This window comes from Melopsittacus undulatus, chromosome 3, assembly GCF_012275295.1.
Source record: "Melopsittacus undulatus isolate bMelUnd1 chromosome 3, bMelUnd1.mat.Z, whole genome shotgun sequence".
Taxonomy (NCBI): Eukaryota; Metazoa; Chordata; class Aves; order Psittaciformes; family Psittaculidae; genus Melopsittacus; species Melopsittacus undulatus.
This window is the reverse complement of record NC_047529.1, coordinates 112,410,473-112,428,448: the sequence shown is the minus strand read 5'-3', so window position 1 is coordinate 112,428,448 and position 17,976 is coordinate 112,410,473. Positions and strand designations below refer to the sequence as shown.

Genomic DNA, 17,976 nt, shown 5'->3' with positions numbered 1-17,976 from the left:
AGCATCAGGCACCTGGCCAGCTGTGTGAGGAAGGGAGCCTACAGGGCCCCAGCACTGGAAGATGTCGATGTCGGGCAGAATGTCTCCCACCCTGGAGAGGAGCGACAGCGATGGGCAGACAGGCAGGATGAAGGCTGTGGTGCAGCCCTCCAACAGCATCAGTGTGCAGGACATCTCCTATACCGTCAGGTAGGGCTGGGGAAGGCTGTGTGGTGAGCCCCTGCCTACCAGGTGTTGCTCTGACCACAGGGACTGAGTGGAAGAGGGGCTGGGACCAGTGGCCCATGGGTTTAGCTTCAGCCCAGTAAAAGAGGGACACTGCCAGGCTGCCCTCCTCATGGTGTTGGGCTGCCCATAACAGGGTTTGAGTGCCTGGATTGAGGGAAGCAGAGCTTCCTCTGTTCTCCAGAGGGTTCACCAGTTCTTCAATGTCTCTGAAGGAGATGCTTTAGAGGAGATTCCCAAAGGTTACGCCCCTTCCCACTGCCTTTCTTATGGTTGCCAGATGGATAATGTGAGGCCATAAGAAAACAGGTGGATTAATAGCTGGCAAGCGTTGTTAGAAAGTAAAGCCTCAGTTAAAGTTTCCCTTTTGTTATAGTCTGAAAGCATCCCAGCTGTCGGTTCGAAAAATTTGCTCAGACTTCATTTTATCTTCCAGATAATGCTGAAGTTAAAATGTTAAAGCCTAGGGGAATGTGTGAGGAAAGGTATTTCCCCCTTTCTCCTCTCCCAATATTCTAAAACACCTTAGGCTCCCTTCCCACATACAAGTAGCTATAAGGCATTCGCTTACTGTATGCGAATCTTTTTTGTTTCCTCTATTTAATTTTCTTAAATGTTTGTCTTCCAAGAGAACACGTTGGCCCATGGTGGAATGTTTCTTTATATTGTAAAAAATGGACCCGGCAAATACTTAAGGATGTTTCATTTCACGTAGAGAGTGGCCAGATTATGGGGATTTTAGGAAATTCAGGTAAGTTTTTCCAGTACTTTAAAAGAAATAAGATCAAAACTAACACCGGTGGCTTCCACAGTGGTATGAGTGTGACTGAGGTCTGTGTTTTAAACAATGATATTGCAGCTGATTTTAATCTCTGTGGTGCTTGGTTTTCGGAGTTCAATCTTCTGCCATCTAACTAACGATTATGACTTCATTAAGAGATAATGTTACTTCTAAACCCAAATGTTTAATTACGAAGTGTGAATTTGTATGAATTAAATGCCAATTTACACACATTCTGTTTCCCATTTAATTCATTTTAAGTAGCTGTATTCTCAGGACTTATTTTAATGTTACTGAGGAAAAAAAGTACTTTCTTCTTTTCATATGTCTCCCTCCAATTGAGGCTATTGCTCTTGAAATCATAGAATTCATTTCACCACATGATTAATTCCTTTTGTTTTAAAGGATCTGGAAAAACAACACTTCTGGATGCGATATCGGGAAGACTGGGTCATAAAGACAATTTATATGGTGATGTGTACTTGAACGGATGTCAGCTGAAGAAGGAACAGTTTAAAGATTGCTTGTCTTATGTGCCACAGGTAAATTTCTGCATTTTATTTGTGTGCTGTGCTTCCTTTAGTTCTAAAAAAGTAAAGTTGCTAATGCAATGGGGTAATGTAATCTGACTGTGATTTTACCAGTCAATTTACAAAGCAGTTAACAAAATGTATGAATGAATGAAGGTTATGCAAGTAGGGGCAAGATCTTCATTACTACAGGATTAACTGCTTCTTCCTCTTCACCCTTTGTTTTCAGAGTGACTCTTTGTTAAGCTTCCTCACCATACGAGAGACTCTAACCTACACTGCTTTATTAACTCTTCAGAAATGCTCCGATGACTTAATCAGAAAGAAGGTCTGTATTTTATCATCTTCCACCAGAAAGGCAGACATGATGTCATGTAATGTTTTCACCAGCAGCACTTTCCATCCGTGGCTGTGTTTTACGTTTACAAGGTTTTGTAATCCTCATTCTGCAAATGAGGAGAAATCCTCCTGCTGAGGAGTAGGACACAAGCTCTCTGGTGCTCCCTGCTCTGCAAGGGGCTTGTGCTGATGCCCTGGGGGATCACCATTATGTTGGGACAAACTATTTTCTCCAGAGCTGAGGCAGTTACTGTTACAGATGCTGCTGTTTGCATCCAGGTCTGTTCCCCTTCCCCAGATGAGAAACACAGTTCTCTGGGGTGTTTAGGGCTATATGTGATGGCAAGTTTCATGGGCAGCAGAGGTGACTTTGACACTACTCTGGCTCTTGTAGGCTGTTTTTCACTAACCAGAACAGGTCCAAAAAGCTGGTATAATAAGCCACATACAAGCTACTTTCCTTATAAAATAGTTGTGTTCCAGATCTATTAAAGGACTCTTTTTGGCCTCTGTTGAGAATAAAGATTCGATATTCCTGACCAAAGGCTCTTGTTTTCTGTCATCTCTTTTCACCTGTCTTCCACTCAGTATACTTTTTGTACTTCCCCAGAATTTATGTGCTTTCTGCTCCCTTACTTTTTGAAGCCAGACCAGTAAATTATTCTTCATACCTTAACTTCTAGTCCCACCTTTTAATCTCTTAATGTCAGCTGAAGGTAAAACTGTCCTCATTTCAGAATACATGAAAATAAAACTAAATTGAAATAACATATTAAAAATAATGAAGCTCACTATCTTCCAAATAGAGTGGATGCAAGCAGCATATTGAGAAAGCCATAGCTTAAAATGATGTCTTTTTCTGCATTTTTCTGTTTTGCACACAGGTGTCTGAGCTGGACTGTGTTTAGTCTTTCTAAATTGTAATTATTTTTCAGGTAGATGCAGTTATGGCTGAGCTGAGTCTCAGCCACATTGCTGACAAAATAATTGGAAGCCGTAATTTTATAGGCATTTCGGGGGGTGAGAGGCGTCTTGTTTCAATTGGAGCCCAGCTATTACAAGATCCCAGTAAGTACCATACATAGATTTTCGAAGTAAAACAAAGCTGTGTCACCTTGTGCTCCTACCATGGGTCTCCATAAACCACTTTAACATACAAAGGCATTTATATTCTGTAATTCAGCAAAAGCTAGTCTAGTAGTGACAGAAAAGGATGAGCAGGAACTGAAGTTTGCCATTAATCTATTAGTTGATCTTAGAAAGCAGACAATCTCAAAATCTTAGGGAGTAAACATAGATTTAGATTTACATTTATCCATTTCAAGTCCTTCTGGGCTCACCCTTCCTGTGTATGAAATGTTGGTTGTGGCCCATTATTTTCTAGGTTTTGAGTGCATTAGAGCTATAAATAAGCAAGCACTGAGCCTTTTAGTGGAGTGGCTGCCATTAAACCATGTATGTTTGAGTGCCAGATCAAAAAAAAGATGATGAATGAAAATCAAAGTAACTAGAAAAATTAACCATGGGAAACGGGACAGTAAACTTTCTCAGTTTTGAAATGGTTTCTTAAGTATGCCAAAATCTTATGGAGTGAATGTGTAGCATGCATTTATTGGACTCTGGAGTCCTCATATTGCTGCTGATGTGCTAGGACTGCATACCAGACAGGAAGGAGCATTTAAGTAGCAAAGTTAGGTTTATCACTGCTAAAGGAAACTCTTAAGAGAGTTCACTGGGACAAGTTATGGCTCAGGAAGCTCACTAAACCCTATGGTAAACACTACAGTAATCCTCTGTAAATAAACTTAGAGAGAAAGCACTTCTCCCTCCTTATCCTGATCAAGGTTGAACTTCTGTGTCATGACTCATCTGTGCAAAAATAATGGATTTGTGTGTAACTTTTACCTTTACATGTGCAATAAAAACACAAAGAAAATGCAGTACTGCCCCCCTATCTATGGAATTATATACACTGTATTTTAACAACTCTTAGTTTGTTCATAACGAATTCTGTGTGTATATAGAGGTTTAATTCAGATTATAGACTCAGGGCAATTATATCAGTTATATTTACATTTGTATACATGCTGAAATTTCTGTTCTTAGAAGCAGATGTATATACCAAACCTATTTTGGTAATTTTCAGATTTCCTCTGAATTTAGAAATTATTATGCTCTGATCCTGCAGTAGTTTCTTTATGTCCTTATTACTCGTCATTAAAACTGAACCACTGAAACTAACTAAAACCTAGAGATCACATCATGACGATATCTATACATACTCTGCTTTACAAGTGGAACTTCACATGTAATTTCCATATTATATGCCAAATTAGCTTCAAAGGAAGAAGTTATAACATTTGCTCCCCATTTATCTGAGTTTTAATGCTATTCCTTTTCATTTCACAGAGGTCATGCTGCTTGATGAACCAACAACAGGGCTGGACTGCCTAACAGCAAAGCAGATTGTCTCCCTTCTCTCGGAGCTTGCACACAGGGGCAGGATAGTGATTATTACAATTCATCAGCCACGCTCAGAACTCTTCAGGGTAAATGATATCTGCTTACTATTTGCTTTTGTTTTCAGGGTAAAAGTACAATATGCAGTATAGTTGCCTTCAAAGGCTCTCTTCCTTTCCCCCGTATAAACACAGGCTTGTCTTGAACTTTATAGCTCTGGCCTTCTGCCTGTCACAGAGCACTTTGGTTAACATATTGCCTTGTGAAAATAGTATGCACCCTGACTGCCTGAGCTTTGTGTTAAGCTGCCCAAAAAACTGGAAGAAGCCATGCAAATCCTCCAGTTGTGCATGCACTGTAAAACCTAGAACTTTATTTATCTTTACATACTCACATTTCAATAACAATTGCAACTTGAGACAGATGAAGACATGACTTGGGGAAAATTATTATCTTTTTTCCTCTTGTGTCGGGTGATATACATGGCAACACCTTGGGCACGTGATGGGGCAGGTCTGCCTTTCAGGGCTTGTGATGAGGAAAGCACCTCTCCCTTCCAGTTATTGTTTTGCACTTTGCTCTTCTGACACATCCACCACCCACCACATTGAATGCAAGGCACCTCTTCCCTATGACTGAATTGAGCATAAGTGGTCAAGAAGCCAGAGGGGAGTGAGACTGCTTTTCTGGACTGAAAGCAGTCTGGTTCCTTGGGAATATGGATTGACCATAGCTGTTGAGAATCCTGCCCTGGCAAATATTCGTCCTGAGAGCAGTGCTGTTAAAGTCCTTAAGCACTTAAGGATAATCTTCCAACAATTTGGGGATTTTACAGTCTCAGGCTATTAAGCACTGAAAGAGGTCAGTCAATTGTGAAGGTGCATTAGAAGTGAAGCCAGAAGGCCACAGCTCCCATTTCCATTTGTGGATTACCTCTGTATGTTGCTGTCCCTGACAGTTTTGAGAGCTACTAGTTTAAAGAGCTTTAAGATGTGTCATCTTGCATAACTACCAAGAGGAGTGAAAGGAAGAGTAAACTTCCTTTGAGAGAAATATAGTAAGGAAGTTTGAATGTGTCAAAATTATGTTTCCTGTCAAAGCATTTTTATTACCAAGACAGTAGCTGTACTTCAGAATTAATGCACTTCTCCTCAATACCGTTGCTAATATATTCATATGCTCTCCTGCAGTTATTTGACAAAATAGCCATCATGAGCTTTGGAGAAATGGTTTTCTGTGGGAACCCTATGGAAATGATCACTTTTTTTAGTGATTGTGGCTATTCTTGTCCTGAACAATCAAATCCTTTTGATTTCTATGGTAAGTTTCCCTAAGTTGTTTTGGTAAAAAAAGGTTCCCTTTAAACAAACAAGTTGTTTTCTTCACCATATGAAATTATATTTATATAGACAGAAATGCATTGAATTTGAATTCTTTTCAACTCTGTAATTGTTTTCAGCTCAGAGAGGGGGTTGGGCCCATGTAACTTCCACTGACTCCATAAACCAGCACAAGTTTACAGTAGGTCTGAAACACAGCAGAAAGGAATAAGCTACTAATAAAAAAGGAATCTCAGCTTCATGTAACCTGCATATTCCTGCTGGCATCTCCTTATGGCTGTCCACCGGATGTTGGAAAATCAAATTGATCCCAAAAATGTGGAAAGTCCTATGCTCTTACATACTCAGAGATGCCAAGCAGCTGGAAACAGTTGTTTCCTGGAGGGAAGGATGGAGAATAAATATGGGATGACTGATCCCTGCAAACATATGTTTGAAGAGAATGTGTATGTGCATGTGCATGTATGTGTGCATACATACATACATACATACATGTATATATCTTTCTTTTTGAATCTAGTATATAAGCTGATTTTTGAGGATACTAGCTAGGCATTAACTAAGGAGTCTGACCAATCCAAAAAGCTGTATTCAGAGGAGGCAGTGTTTTCCTATTGTCTAGATGGCATCCAAAACTCAGAGAGAAGAGAGGATGGTTGTTGACATGAAGGTGGCATGGGATGGAGCTGAAAATACTAGTGTGACAGTGAGGATAATTTTGCTTTCATGAATTTGAATAGTCTTGAAAAGCATAGATGAGTTGAGATTTAGACCCACTTCTAAAAAGGCTTGGTAAAGAGAGTACTGCATTCTTTAAGTGTCAACCTTTGAATGTGACAAGAAAAGGAAAAAATACAGTTTAGAGCAAAGAATCATCGGAATATTTAGTCTTTGGAAAATTGGTAGTTTATATTTTTCATGTGATTTAATGATGTGAATGAAGGGACGGATCCTGATACTATTTTGCACCAAAAGCAGAGGAAAATAGAGCCTACATATTGAGTGAAGCTTATATTATTGACATTTACATGTGTTTATTAAAAAAGTACAACTGCATGTGGGCATTAGCTATTGGTCTAGTGACTAGTTGGTATTATCATTTTATTAAAACAGGCATGGTTGCCATTCATTTCCTGCATGACTTTCAGCAAATCACACTGGCCAAGTTTTAAAAAGTGTCTGCATTTCAGATGTTCATATTTACGAAACTGAAGACTTAGTTTTGGATTCTTTTTATCATTCAAGACAATTATGCTGAATTCCAGCTTTCAGAACAGCAGGGAAGTATTCATAAGTCTGATTCAAATTTTGAGGGCAAATTAAGAATCTTGGGCATGGCCTCCTTTTCTCTTGTTCAAGACACATTTTGAAGGTGAGCATAACACTGTAAAGCTGAAATCTGAGGAGGACAGAAACCTGAGGAACAAATAGCTGACGAAGATGCCTTATCAAATGTAGAAGAGTAATGTAAAAATCTGCAAGAATGAACAAAATTCCTGAGAACAACAGTCTAGTTTTTGAATCCTTATATAATTCATTGCTGTTAGGGAAAAGGAAAATTTCTAAGGCATTTCAGCACTATAGCTGAATCTGTGTGACTTGTACAAATAGCCCACACAAGGTTCCCATCTGCTAATAAAAGAATTGCTGGTTTCAGGAATAGGTATAGGTGGATTTATTAGAAAGGAACACTAACTATGTGAAGTATTTATCTTTTCATAAGTTCCATGGCAGTAAGTAATACTTTCTTCAGCTTGGGCTGAGCCTGCTGAACACCCTTTAACTTCACATTAAAACAGAAGTGTGTCTGAGAAGGAGGTGGGTGAAACCCAAGTGCAACAATGCAGTAACAGCTCAAGTAGAGAAGAGCAATGTCTGTGCAGCATGATCTCTGACTGAAAAATAAAGCTCCATTGTTATGGGGTTATGAAGGAATAGGCAGAAGACAAGGGGGAATCAGGGAACCATGTCTGAGCATTTGCCTAAAAAAGTGAGTAGTACATGACCAGAAAGTCAACTCTTCATCCTCATCAGTGTTCATCCTCAGCTGGTGCTCTGTCTTGCTCTTGGCAGCAGTAGTGCTTCACCAGTGGCACGGCACTATGCTGTGCAAGGAGAATGTTAAAGTCTGACCACACCATTTGGTCCTTGCATTTCCAGGTAAAGCACTTGAGCTTCAGGGTCCTACAGAGGCCACAAAATACAGAGATTTCTTGTGGCTGCACAGTTACTAATTCATGTTGCTTCTAATGGAAAGGAGGAGTAAAAGTAACCTTGAATCCTTCCATGGACCTTTCCTTCTTTGCAGATTTGAGGAAAGAGACAAGGAAAAGTTAGCTGCAAGTTGGGGAAAGAGACATGAATGGAAAGTGATGTGTATACAAGTGCAACAACTACCTGAAAGGAGGATGGAGCCAGGAGGCAGCTGGTCTCTCCTCCCAAGTAACAAATGATAGGACAAGAAGTAATGGTCTCAAACTGTGCCAGGGGAAGTTTAGATTGGGTATTAGGAAAATTTTTTTCACTGAAAGGGTGGTCAGTTGTTGGAACAGGGTGCCCAGGGACATGGTGGCATCACCCATGTAGATGAGGCCATCAGTGACATGGTTTAGTGGTGGACTTGGTGGTCCTGGGGTGACAGTTGGACTGGATGACCTTAAAGGTCTTTTCCAACCTTGATTCTACGATTCTAAACACTTTGCAAATTTGCAGTGGATCTGACATCTGTGGACACCCGAAGCAAGGAACGTGAACTTGAAACCTACAGTAGGGTTCAGGTAATTGTATCAGCCTACAGAAACTCGGAGATCTTTGGCAAAGTACTGGCAACCATTGAAAGAACAAAGAGTATGAAAGAGCTGCCACCAATTCCATTCAAAAACAAAAACTCACCCAATGCTTTTTGCCAACTGTGGATTCTTGTACGGTAAGAATCTTTTTTTCCCCCCTTCTTTTTTATAAAAGAAAATCTTTTTTTCTTTCTCACCAATCTTTTGGTGTTGTTACTGTTTTGTTTCATTATCAGGAGGATAACAAGAAACCTCTCCAGGGATAAGATGGGCATCACCATGCGTCTCCTCCAGAATCTGCTATTTGGCTTCTTTGTAGCATTTTTTCTACTTAGACTAAGGCATGATCTGGAAAAAGGAGCTGTGCAGGACCGTGTGGGGCTGGTCTACCAGTGTGTGAGTGCCCCCCCCTACACAGGGATGCTCAACGCTGTTGTCCTTTGTGAGTTTCACTTCTGTATTATGCACAGCAGCAAGTATTACTGCCACTACTTTATAAACAGGAAAAAGTCTTTTTTTAAGATAATAATTTAAAGGATCTTAACAGTTTTGGGTAATGTCAGAGCTGATACAGAGGGATGAAATTCAAAAGCAAAGCAGCAGGAAGCTTCACACCACAGAAAAAGATAAGCCAACTAATCAGAGGGGCTCCAGGTTTACTGCACTTAATGGTGGAATACACCTCATTTTCTGCCCCTCCTTTTTACAGCTGGTCTGCTTATGGAGGCTTTAGGCTGAACTGTGCAAGAACCCTTAGCTTGCCTGCGTGTAGTGTGATAAAGGCAGGACAAAGTCTAAGTCTGGGGTTAACATCTTAGATGAGAGCAAAACAAAAGACATGGAAAAGATAAAATTATAAACCTGCTTTGACAGCAATAAAGCATAATTAGATTTAACAGTACTATGTAATGATTAAATTTGTCTTAGAATGTGTTTCTCTTACAGCTCTCTTCTTTGCCATACTAAGACCAACAATAGCTTCTATTTACAGTCCTAAACACTGTTATGCTCATGTAGGTAACATGTACCCCATCATCACCTTGAAATCAGAACACCTCAAGAAATGGTCCAGTGATGGCAGTTTTTTCAGGCCTTTAATTTATATCTGCCAAAAGAGAAGCCTCTCCTGCATGCTGCCTAGATAGGACTCTTTCATTAAACTTACCAACTTTTGCAATCTGTGGGGAGCATTTGTTGCATTTATAGTGGGGGGGAAACATGATCAGACTGGTTTAGACTGAATGTTTCTGATAGATTCTTAAAGTTGTCTCTGTGCTTCAGGCCATTTTTCATAGCAACAAGTCTTGCTCTCTTTATTCAATGGTGATTTAACTTATTTCTTCTATATTTATTGCAGTCACACCTTTACGTGCTGTCAGTGACCAGGAAAGTAAAGATGGCTTGTACAAGAAGTGGCAAATGCTTTTAGCTTATATAGTACATTTGTTGCCCTTCAGTGTCATCAGCGTGGCAATTTTCTGCATCTTTATTTACTGGTAAGCACTTCAGCCATCCACTGGATTGTTATTTTCTTTTTGTTACTGGTTTAAATTCCTGGGTTCAGCAGTAGCACAGTCATTTTTTCTCCTTCTTGGTAGCTGGTGCAGCACTGTGTTTTTGACTTTCGGCCTGGGAACGGTGCTGATAGCACCAATGTTTTTAGTTATTGCTCAAATGTTTGGTCTAGCCAAGGACTTTCTGAGCCTCATGCTCTGCCAGGGAGGAGGGGAGGCCGGGAGGAAGCAGAGACAGGACACCTGACCCCAACTAGCCAAAGAGGTATTCCATACCATAGCACATCATGCCCAGGATGTAACTGAGAGTTACCTGGAAGGGCTAGTAGACTGTGGGGTTGGACGAGGTATCGGTCAGTGCTCAGTCGGGCGGGATGGGGTGAGTTATCAGTCAGCGGGTGGTGAGGTGTTGTATTCTCTTCACTTGTTATTTCCTTTATCATTATTATTATTGGTAGTAGCAGTAGTGGTTTGTGTTATATCTCAGTTATTAAACTGTTCTTCTCCCAACCTGTGGGAGCTACATTCTTTTGATTCTCCTCCCCAGCTCTCCAGGAGTTGGGGGAGGAAGGGAGGAAGTGAGTGAACGAGCTGTGTGGCTGTGTTCAAACCACGACAGTCAGCAACAGGCCTCCTGGCATGCCTTCCTACTCTTGTCTCTTAGAAGAGCAAGCTTAAAGAAAGATGACAATTTTAGCCTTTCTCTTTCAGGCAGTGTTAAAACACTTTCTGAGTAAGTTACCAGTTCTCTAGGTAACTTGGGAGGTTTTAATGGGGCTGGGACATTTATCATTCTTGTGTCATATCAAAAGCAGAAAGTGTCATTTTACATTACATTTTTGAAAAGTAGGAAATAAGGGGGGAGGAGGGGAAAGTAACCAAGCTGTATATTTCCTGAGAGTTTTGGGGTTTAGCTGTAGCATATGGAAGTGATGAGATCTAGATCCTTCTCTTCCACTCTCCAGAAAGAGGAACTGAAGTAGATTTCTGACAGTGAAAGGGTTTGTTTGTAAAACTTGATTTCCTCCCTGCCCCAGTTTATTCATTTGCTTGCATCATTGTGAAGTAGTACTTCTGAAGGGATCATGAAGTATTTTATCTGATCATTGCCTTATCTATCATACATGTCTGATCTTCTTAATTCTGTCCCATTAATTTCTTAAGACAAACTTCTACTTCCTTAAGACAAACTTAATAGACTCTATGGCTGAATATATATGCTAATAGAAAAATAATAAGGAATTTCTGTCTTTCAGTCTTTTTCTGTTTTGTTTTGTTTGTTTTCCCAATTATGAAAGGAGTGTAGTGCAGAAAAGCTCATGTTTGTTTTCATGTAACAGTTGGCAGTAAAGTTGCAATCAGGTGGCAGTCTATAGCAAAATGTGTACAAAGGAACAGTAGGCTTGGTTTGTTGGATGCATGTTCTCCAGTTAGCTTTGAGAAATTATAAGTGGGTAGACCCTTGTAAAGGAGATGAAGTGCAGGAGCTATTCTGCTGTAGCTGTGCATGTTAGTGCTCTTACTCTTCAATAAGATGCACTTAGGCAGTCTGAAAATGGATGAAGTAAAACTGCACCAGATCGCTTGGACTACAGAGTAAGAACTTCTGCATAGAGAGTTAGTCTGCCATGGGAATCTCGCAATAGCTGTTTTCTTATCTAGAAAAACTCAGGAAAAAAGGTAACCTTTTCCTCCTTCCTCCTGGCCTGTAGTAGGTAATGTGGTGAAGTGTTCAGCATTTGACTAATTCTTTCCATTAGGGATCTCAGTAACTGTCAGCTCCTAGATGGTAAAGACCCTGAGAGGGCAATTTCTGCTCCTCCAGACATGAGGACTTCTGTGCATGTGTTGTTTTTTTGTAGTTTGGTGCTGATTTTAAAAGTAGCAGCTTTGTTCAAGAAAAGACATCTTTTTGTCCCCTTAGTTACCTGGGATTTTATTGCTGAAAGCAGTTAGTACTGCCTGCTTCAGGCAGTGCTCCCCAAGAAGTCCTTTTTCACAGACAAGCAGAAAGCTAGTCTTCCTCCCAGTAAGTGCATAGAGGGCATGCCCTCCGCTCACCAGAGCCCTTCTATCTGCCCGCTAGAGAGCTGGCTGCTGAGAAGGCAGCCATTTGTAAAGCACCTTTTCAGGTTCAAAATGTAAGATTTGTGGAATTACTAAAGATCACAACCCACTGCTTGTCACACTCACTCCTTAAACAGGAAACGTGAGAGGGTAGAGACTTTGCCCTTGCACTGTGGTAGCTTCAAACACTATCAACAACACAATCAACAACATTCTGGTTAATGAATAATATTTACAGATATTTCTTCACTCTGTAGGTGCTGAGGCGCTGGCACAGGGTGCCCAGAGAAGCTGTGGCTGCCCCATCCCTCAGCATTCAAGGCCAGGTTGGGCAGGGCTTGGAGCAACCTGCTCTAGTGCAAGCTGTCCTTGACCATGGCAGGAGGGTTGGAACTGTATGATCTTTAAGGTCCCTTCCAACACAAACTCTTGCATCTTAGCCTCTGCATATCTTTGCTACCTGGTTGTGGAAGCCATCAGTGATGTGTCAAAATTATTTCATAGTGCCCTTAGACTTCATAAGGCTTAAAGTTTCTATATGAAATTTTGAAGATTGTATCTGTGCAGGACTAAACTTTCCTGGATGGAGTCTCCTATGTGTTCTTCCAAGCTGCTCTCTCAGAGTTTGTATTTGTAGGGTCAGACAAACCCAAACTCTTACCTGATCAGGCACAAAGCAGATCTGGCCAAGTTTTTCACTCAAGTTTTGCACTCAAGTATGCACTCTTTGTGCAGATTTTCCTAGCTAAAGATTCCTCTGGCAAATGTTCTAACAGTTTCATCATCCTACTGTTCTATTGCTGTAATAATCTCTCTTTGAATATTTTTGGTTTAGTTTGATTTGGCTTTTTTCTCTTTTATGCTTTCTTCTCTTTTTATTCCTACTCCAGGTTTACTAGTTTGTATTTACATAGCTGTGAAGTATTAGAGCACTTTAGAGGAGGTGATACTTTTATGCCAGGACTTTGCAAAGTTGTTTCTTCTGCACTGATCTGTGGTTAAAGGTTGTTTGTTAAATACCTGTTAGTTTGTTCAATGTTCAATACTTGAAGAGTCAGTGCTCAGCCACCTGTTCGTAAGAGAAGTTATTCTGGTGTTATGAAAAATGCTACAGGAAAGCTTGTGAGAAAATTAACACTTCTATTATGTTCAAATATGGAGATAAATATATATATATATATATAGGGCCTTGCACTGAGCAAGGAAAAAGAAAATAACATGTTAAATAGCTGCTTGTTCATTAAGCAAAGTCTGTACCCAGTGTGAGGCAATTTTGGGGTGAGGTGTTTCGAAAAAGAGTGACATGTCACCATGTAATAAAAGGTTTTGTCATCTGTAATACGCATGATAAGGCTGAGTTAACTTTGCCAATCAATTGTTGGCCTTTCTTAACTTTTTAATCTTTCGTACAGATTGGGGGGACTTTTTTCCTTCAATTATCTAAGGAAAAGCTCAGAACAGCGTGTTGTATTAAGAAGCGTAGGAGTATGGAGGAAATTGCATTTGGGTGAATTACATGGGTGGTGAGTTCAATTAGCCTTGCATTTAATCGAGTATATCTAGTTTTACATTTGTATGCACAGTATCAGAAGAGCAAAATTCCATCTGTTAATTATCTGCATAAAGATGTTCTTTAAATATGTGACTTACATAAATAACTGTGTAGACTTTAGAAGGAGGAGGATGTTAGTTTAAGGGATTGTATAAGTCATGGTGGTTATCCTGAAACTACACAGATTTCTGCTTCAAAGTACATATTTATGTAACTCTCTTTAATCTAGATGGAGAAAACCTAATATATCTGTCACGGTATTAAGAGGCTGTCCTTTATGTTAAGGCTTCAAACAACATACTAAGGGTTAAGGCATAAACTGTTCACTTAATGAGCTGTAATTGCCAAAAAAAACCCCTAACAAAACGAACAGAAATAAAAGCTACTTTCCAAGTTTAGTACCCAAACACTGCTTTTAAATGTCCATTTGCTCATTTTTGTACAGGACTGTTGGGTTGCATCCTGACGCTGCCAGATTTGGAGTTTTCTTTGCTGCTGTCTTAGCATGTCATATAACTGGTGAACTACTAACACTTGCTGTACTTGGTGTGGTTCAAAACCCAAACATAGTCCAAAGTGGAGTGTTGCTACTTAATTCAGCAGGTGTGACAGTGGGAACAGGACTACTACGGTAGGAAAAAGTTTTATGTCATTATGGTGTAATGTTAAAATAACCTACCTGCAGAAGAGTCTCATGAACAGGCTATGTTGCAGAAGCACAATAAGGCACAAACAGCAATGGAAAGACAGAGCAGCTCTTATCCTTCAGGGGCAGAACTACGTTAATCACCTTAGACTTTGTACTACATACACAAACTAGACAATAACTTTAAATATTAATAATTGGTTAATATTTTTCATTATAACATATATATGTTATATATACATATATGTTTATATAACATGTATATGGCATATATATGTATATAACATATTTATGTTATATAAACATATATAAATATATAACATTATAAATGTTAATATTTCTTCACTTTTTGCAAATAAATTGAACTGAGATATTAGTACCTATTGGCTTAGATGATGTTTTCTTTTTTACTTTATGAATTGAAAATTGCTCACTTGTGATCTTTCCAATAAAAAGTAAGTAAACCTAACAATTGATGCCATCAAGTTGTCCTCAGGAAAAGCATATGGGTCTTGTCTCTTCAAAGCAGATCTCAGCTAATACTTGCTTAGGAGATAAAACTAGGTTAATAGCTAATTAATTGGTCCCTACCTAATTTCAGGAAGATGCACATTTACAGTGACAAGTTATTATGACAAGTGACAAGTTACTCCCGCTACCATAGTCTAATGGCCTTAATGATAACTTTCTAAAAGTATTAGAGTGGTTTCTAAACTTATTTTACAGTAGAGACATTGCTAATTAATATTATAATATGAATCTCTTTGATTAATCTTCATAGGCAACGAACGATGTTAAAAGTAATATTGAGACTTGGGTTGCTGTGTTCTTCTGTTCATTTAATTATGCCTTGCAGTGTTTGGGGGTGGTGAAGCCCGGGCACAGATTGCTCAGAGAAGCTGTAGCTGCCCCATACCTGGTAGTGTTCAAGGCCAGGTTGGATGGGGCTTGGAGCAACCTGGTCTAGCAGAAGGTGTCCCTGCCTGTGGCAGGAGGTTGGAACTGGATGAGCTTTAAGGTCCCTTCCAACCCAAACCAGTCTGTGATGATTCTGTTTTAGGTGCAGAAATTGCCCAGTCTTGTTGAATAATGTTATTTCAACATTTCCATACTGGTTTTTAATATTTTTGCTTCATTTTTGATCTGTTGTTATTATTCCCATGAATTGATATTCAGTCTTTCATAGTTTTTGAATATGGAGTGGGGGAGGTCATTTTTTACTTCAGAAGCAACACTTTTGTAACCAAGGTTTATATTGCGTCTTGTTATTTTCAGTTTTATCACTGCAATGTGAATAGCAAAATACTTCACAGGATTATTTGTGACAGTCCATAAAGTTATGAATGAATGTTATGACACTGTACCACAGTCAGAGACAGCCTTCATGGCTGTCCCCTCATTTAGCACTGAAATGGACTTCGTTTTAAAACCCTCCAGGTACAGCCAAGAACTGTGTCTGTAGCAGGGTACAAAAAAAGATGAGAGTTAGTTTGTTTTAACTAGGGGTAGAATTGGCTCTTGGAATATAGCAAAAAACAGTTTAAATTCTCTGTTTCTTCAAGGACCATTGAAGATATGCCAAGAATTTTTAAGATACTCAGTTATCTTACCTTTCAAAAATACAGCAGTGAAATTCTCATAGTCAATGAATTTTACGGCTTAAACTTCACATGTGGTAAGTGTTCATAAAAAAAACAAAACAGCCTTTTATTCCATTGTAAATTATTTAATGAGATGTTGATGCTTATTTTCCTTCTACTTACAAGTGTCTTGATAAAGATAACTTCTGAGGTGTTAAAAAAGGCTTATTAATTAGTAAAGACTATAACGTCATATCAGCAAGCAAGACAAAAGCTTGATTCTTTTTTCCCAACCATTTCTCATTCAGGTCTTAATTTTTCTAGTCTCAGTTCTTTTACCCTGGCTTTAGGGATGTTTTGGAGGGTGAACTTTGCAGCCTGTTAGGAGCTTATCAGAGCAGTGTTAGACAAATAGAAGGTCAATAGAATTGCACAATATAAGATCAAGTATCAGTGCAGGGAGCACTTACAGGTAACACCTGACCAGATGTTTTCTCTTAATACTGGTGATGCTTTGGTTCCAATGTTACCACTACATATATTAAGCTTAGGTCTGTCAGGCTATACATTTCTGCTTGTGAGCAAGACAACTGGCAAAATGAGAGAATCAATCAGGTTGGCAGGATCAGTAGCTAACATCCATCAATAAGGTCAAACCTTATAGCTTTAGACCTATCCAAGCTATTTTGGGCTTCGCAGCCAGGTGTCTGTTCTCCTCTCCAAGGCTGTATGTTTCTTCTCCATTAATCCATCCCATCCCTCTTTATTACAAGAGCACTGTAAGTCTATCCCATTGGGCAACTCACTTCTTGAGGTCTCTCCAGACAACATGTCTGAAAAACCATCGATCTTTGGTTATGAGCAAACCAGAAGGCTCCTGATGACCCTTTAATTTTCCCTTCAAAAAAAATATAGCATAGATAAACTGCAGAAACATGTGGCTTGCCTGTTCTTATTCCAAAATGAGAAATACTGCTGCGGGTAGAGTTCATTATTAAAATAGCATTAGGGATAGGTATATTAAATGTATGAGCTAGATACTGAAGTCTGAGTTTTAATTTAACTGATTTGCCTGCTAAAGATATTACTTTGTTCTTTTAACAGGTGGAGCCGACAGTTCCACTACACTTAATCCTGCATGTATCTTCTCCCACGGCAATCTGTTCATTGAAAAAAACTTTCCTGATGCACTGTCCCAGTTCACACTCGATTTCATAATACTCTATGCTTTTATACCAGGACTTGCCATTGTAGCACTTCTGAGCTTCAAAATAAGAGACAGAATTATAGCCAGGCAATAAAAAAGTACCAGTTCTAACAGTGTCTAATGCAACACTTCCAACTTGATTATAGTTAAAGGCATAAATTGTTAGATTTTAGGTAGAATTGATTATATACATAGAAACATATCATCTCATGCTTGTTTCTAACTGGATGTTTTCCATCTTGAAAAATAATGTTCTCTTAAGAATATGAATGTCTTCCTGCTATTGGTATTCCCACCCCACTCCCAAATCTGCCATAATCAACATTATTACCTGTTTTAAAGGACTTTTTGAATTTAATTTAGTCAGCTGTTGCTGTCAATTTTTACTAAGTTATCAACGGTACTCTGATTTCTTCCCCACTATTGTGGTTTTTAACCTTTACCAATAAGCAGAGGGGTACAACTGCTACTACATCTTGTTTCTAGAATTGTATCTTAAGTCTTACACTTTCTTTTGATACCATCTGCTAGATTTGTAGAAAGGGCACAAACAAAATATGTGTAAAGACAGAATCAAGAAATCACTCCACTTTAATCTTATGCATACTGTACAATCAATGAGTACAGGATCTTTAAGCAATATAGAATTTACCCAACATGTTTTTGTCTTGTAAATGATGGCAAATCAAGAGAAGACAGTTTTTTATATCTGTTCCTTCTTTTCATTACCAAGTTCTTAATCTTGTTCTGGAAGCACTTTGTGAATTGCTAAAGCAAAAAAATATTTGTTAATAAAATGTCAATTTAACTATGGTTCTTGGAAGTGATGTAGTTTGCATCTTTGGAAAGTCTTCTCATGGGCTCACTAACATTCCAAGAAGCATAATTTATCCATTTAATAAATCTAAGTACCTCTCAAAATTGAAAGCCTAACAGACAGAATTCC

General features: G+C 39.0%; 1 protein-coding gene across 1 annotated transcript; it reads left to right on the top strand.

Moving 5' to 3' along the window:
- The first annotated feature begins 67 nt into the window (after nt 1–67).
- On the top strand, nt 68–17,146 carry ABCG5 (ATP binding cassette subfamily G member 5). Its single transcript, XM_005144571.3, has 13 exons — nt 68–189; nt 855–976; nt 1,412–1,548; nt 1,766–1,864; nt 2,811–2,943; nt 4,285–4,424; nt 5,526–5,655; nt 8,388–8,601; nt 8,701–8,906; nt 9,822–9,960; nt 14,043–14,228; nt 15,806–15,924; nt 16,934–17,146. Exons 1-13 carry the CDS (start codon nt 68–70, stop codon nt 17,122–17,124), a joined length of 1,938 nt encoding a protein of 645 aa, XP_005144628.2. The 3' UTR covers nt 17,125–17,146.
- Nucleotides 17,147–17,976: the final 830 nt, after the last annotated feature.